General features: G+C 36.4%; 1 protein-coding gene across 1 annotated transcript; it reads left to right on the top strand.

The window, feature by feature from the left end:
- The first annotated feature begins 1,977 nt into the window (after positions 1-1,977).
- Positions 1,978-4,054, top strand: LOC132051584 (pentatricopeptide repeat-containing protein At1g33350). Its single transcript, XM_059442723.1, has one exon. It carries the CDS (start codon positions 1,995-1,997, stop codon positions 3,567-3,569), a length of 1,575 nt encoding a protein of 524 aa, XP_059298706.1. The 5' UTR covers positions 1,978-1,994; the 3' UTR covers positions 3,570-4,054.
- The last annotated feature ends 460 nt before the right edge of the window (positions 4,055-4,514 follow it).

Genomic DNA, 4,514 nt, shown 5'->3' with positions numbered 1-4,514 from the left:
AAAATCTGGCGATGATGTGTGTATGATAGGAATAACCGCCTGTTTAACCATTGAAAAAGCAAAAAAGTTGCCATATTTATGTTTGTTTGTTTGTTTATATTTAAATATATATTTTACTAACTGTTTAATTGAGTTCTTCTTTTTTTACAACTATATATATATATTCAGTAGCTATTTAAATGAAACCTGACAAAGGGAAAAAAGCTACCAGTTCTTTTTCTTCCTCTTTTTACTTCAAATTTATTTGTATTAATTGTCTAGTAAAATTAAAGGTATCATATTGGTGGCTTTGATCGGAGATAACTACACAAGCTCTCCTCAGCATTAGGAATGTTAAACGATGCTTAGGCAATATCATTAGTTGCAGCAAATGCTGGTTGTGTGAAAAAGTTCTGAATTTTTCAGATTTGAGCTTTATTATCTTTGGCTATAGATTTGCAAAGTGATGACTAGGCACTTAATTGCAATGTATATGTATGAGTTGTACTTGCGTGCAATTCTCTCTTTAGATTATTTGTAAAAAAAAAAAAATCTCTCTCATGTTCGATTGGTCAAAAAATTTCGAAAATATTTTCTATACGAAAACAAGTTCATTCAAAATGAGAAAAATAACTTCTCTAATGGAAGTAGGGATAAGGTCTCACAAGTGCGATTTCACATTGATTGTCTCCCTCCGCACCCTCGAACGAACCTCATCTTCACCTGCACCCTTGAACGAACCTCATCTTCACCCATGACTTTTCTAATGGAAGTAGGGAAAACAAGTCTCACAAGTGTGATTCCTCATCGATTGTCTCCTCCCCACCCTCGAATGAACCTCATCTTCACCCATGACTTCCCTAATGGAAGTAGGGAAAATAAGTCTCACATGTGCGTTTCTAGCGGTGTGCAAAAATCAGATAAAACCGATAAACTGAATCAATAAAAACGCTACTGTTTTATCGATATCGGGTTATTGGCCAGGTTAACGGTTTGTAAACGGTTTTGTTAAATTTTTTATTGAGTTATCAGTTCGGTTTCCGGTTTTAGGGATTTAGTAAATGGTGAAACCGATAACCCAATAAGCTTGTATTAGAATTACCTTTTTATTCCTCCTTATATATTTGTGTCTTTAAATTTTAATTTTTAAATACAAACCTATTTCTAAATTACTTACGACAATCATGCTTATTCTCTCAATTCTCATACGAAACTAGGGCTTGCGCTTTGTGATGCCTATCGGTATGCTGCTTACTGTTTTCTTTTGCATTTTATAGTTTTTGTCTTGCTGTTGGTGTTTTCTTTATGAAGAAGTTGACCTTGCTTATGAACAAATGAACTGTGAACTAACCTTGTTTTGTTTTTGAAAGTTTGGTATACTGCATTTTATAGTTTTTGTATTGTAATTTGTGAAGACTTTATGCATGAAAGCAGTGTATATATATAAACAAATGAAAACAAGAGAAAGCAAAAAATATTAGCGGAGCATTTTCTTATTGGTCAAACTAAAAATCGAACTGTTAAGGATCAAAAAACGATAAACCGAAAACCGATAATGAATATCTTATCGGGTTGGATTTGGTTTAGCATATTTACAAACCGAAAACCGATAAACCGAATCGATAATTCACAAAACCAAACCGTAATAAGCACCCCTATGCGTTTTCACATTGATTGTCTCCTAATTCAACGCACCTCATATTCACCTCCACCCTCGAACGCACCTCATGATCACCCCATCCTCTACCCCTACCCCTATCCCCGCCCTAACCCCTAAACCTTACCCTATTGTATTTGTCTAAATTATATACAAATGCTTTTAGGATAATATTTTTTGATTACGTACCAAACACAGGAAAATAAATAAAAAATCACTTATTTTTTCCTAAAAAATATTTTCCTAGAAAACGAAAACATATTTCTTCCTGCCGAACACACCCTAATGTTTCAATTTTCCTTGGCTATGTGGATGTAGTATTTATACCACCAATTTTGAATGTATTGCTGACAACGAAATGCTGGTCGGACCAAATATACATCAAGACATCCTAGTTATTTTAGATAAATGCAAGAGTCTTACTGTACTAAAGCAACTTCAAAGCCATCTCATAACCATTGGCCATGGACAAACACAGCTTTATGCATTCAAGCTTGTTCGTTTTTGCACCATCTCTCTGTCCAACCTTTATTATGCTCGCTTAATCTTCAACTACATAAATGTCCCTAATGTTTACCTTTATACTGCTATGATCACTGCATACACTTCCGTTCTTGATCATAATTCATCTATCTTGTTATACCGTGGAATGTTTCGTAATGGCTGGGTGTCAAAGCCCAACCATTTTGTGTTCCCTATTATTATGAAGTCTCTCACTGAAATTACAAAGCTTTACGGGGTTGAAATGGCGCATAATAATATTGAGAAGATGGGTTTTGGGAAATACCCTGTTGTGCAGACAGCTCTTTTGGATGCTTATTCGAGGTATTCGTCCGATATTAGAGTTGCACGCCAACTGTTCGATGAAATTACCGAGAAGAATGTGGTTTCATGGACTGCGATGGTATCGGGATATACTAGAGTTGGGCAAATGGGGGATGCTATTTTGCTTTTTGAAGAGGTACCTCGGAATATAAGAGACACTCCTTCTTGGAATTCGATAATTGCAGGGTGCACGCAAAACGGGTTGTTTAGTGAGGCAATATCGATGTTAAGAACAATGATTGTTGAGGAAGGGAATAATAAGCCTAATGATGTTACGTTTGCGTGTGTACTTGCTGCTTGTGGGCACACTGGGATGCTTCAGCTAGGAAAATGTATTCATGGGTACATGTATCGAAATAATCTGAATTCGAGTTCTCTTGCTCTAAATGCTCTCATTGATATGTATGGAAAATGTGGTAGCTTGAAAGAAGCAAGAAATCTTTTCGATAAGGCTAATAGGGGTAGTTTGACATGTTGGAATTCCATGATCAATTGTTTGGCCCTTCAAGGCCATTGGGAAGGTGCTGTTGGAGTTTTCAAAGATATGTTGCGACATGGAGATGATGTAAAACCTGATGCAGTGACTTTCATTGGCTTGTTAAGTGCCTGTACTCATGGAGGATTGGTGGATGAGGGGCTTAGTTATTACGATTTGATGACACAGGTATACGGAATTAACCCTGAAATTGAGCATTATGGGTGTTTGATTGATCTTCTCGGACGAGCAGGTAGGTTTGAAGAAATTATGAAAATCGTGAGGGAGATGCACATAACTCCAGATTCAGTTATATGGGGTTCCTTGCTTAATGGATGCAAAATTCATGGGCGTATAGACTTGGCAGAATATGCACTGGAAAAATTGATTAGTATTGATCCCAACAATGGTAGTTATTACTCTATGCTGGCTAATTTATATGGGGGGTTGGGCAAGTGGGATGAGGTTCGAAGGGTAAGGAAGATCCTAAATCAGCAGAATGCTCATAAACCTCCCGGTTGCAGTTGGATTGAGCTTGATAGCCAAGTTCATCAGTTTTACTCAGTAGACAAATCTCACCCTAAAATGGAAGAGATATACTCAATTTTGGAATGTTTGGTTGATTCACATTAGCTTGTATATAGCTTCTTGGTGGTTTTTACCTTCCTAAGAGATTCACATCCTATATTCCTCTTATAACCATGATGTAATTGGATTTGGAAAATTCTTGAACACCAGTTGCTTCTTCGTTAACGGCTTGCGCTGGTATGCAGCTTCGGCGTAAGTGCTAAACACTCACTAATTCTAGTGCATCCATGGTTAATCTGGAACTTTAACAAGGAAGAATTAAAGAAAATCATCTGCCATTTCCTTTTATTTGTGTGATTTCTCTTCTGAAGGTGGATAAATATCAGGTCCCCAACATTCATGTGTTCTTTGAGTTGTATTCATGTTGTGTTTTTTCTTTCTTTTCCGTTTGGACTATCCGAGGAAATATGGTGAAGGATAGAAAAGGTGATTATTGTGGTTGTATATAGGCTGGCATGTATGCCTCAATTATTCAGTTGTGGAGATTAATTATTAATGATAGAGCAATTCAGATTCAAGTCTTTTTACTTTTTAATTTTCTCAGGTTGCATATAACATAGGAGTAACAGTTTCTGAGCCTGTTTAACATTTAACTTGAGATGATATCCCACATAGACTAGTTCACATACTTAACCTTGACAGTTACCTATAATTGAATTTCTCATGTACTTGATTGAATGAAAGAATTTCACCTATATATCCATGTATAAAAGGTGACTCTTCATCCAATCTGTTCACAATATGCATTAATCAAAACTACTTATGGTACAAAGTGAATTAAAAACAGATTACTGTCAACTGCTTCCTATATCATACAAAGGTTGCCAACTCAAGTCTGCTGGAATAACATCATCATAATCCAATAGTTCCTCCACTGAGAAGCACGTCGTTGAGATGAATGTTGTGGACATGAGCTATCTTGTGCCAGTCTTCACCTGTTCCCTTTAGGCATCGGTTGGCTAGTGCAGGGCACTCAATAATCTGAATTTC

The sequence above is a fragment of the Lycium ferocissimum genome, chromosome 4 (assembly GCF_029784015.1).
Source record: "Lycium ferocissimum isolate CSIRO_LF1 chromosome 4, AGI_CSIRO_Lferr_CH_V1, whole genome shotgun sequence".
Classification (NCBI taxonomy): Eukaryota; Viridiplantae; Streptophyta; class Magnoliopsida; order Solanales; family Solanaceae; genus Lycium; species Lycium ferocissimum.
The sequence above is the reverse complement of the archived record's forward strand: the minus strand, read 5'-3'. Positions and strand labels throughout refer to the sequence as shown.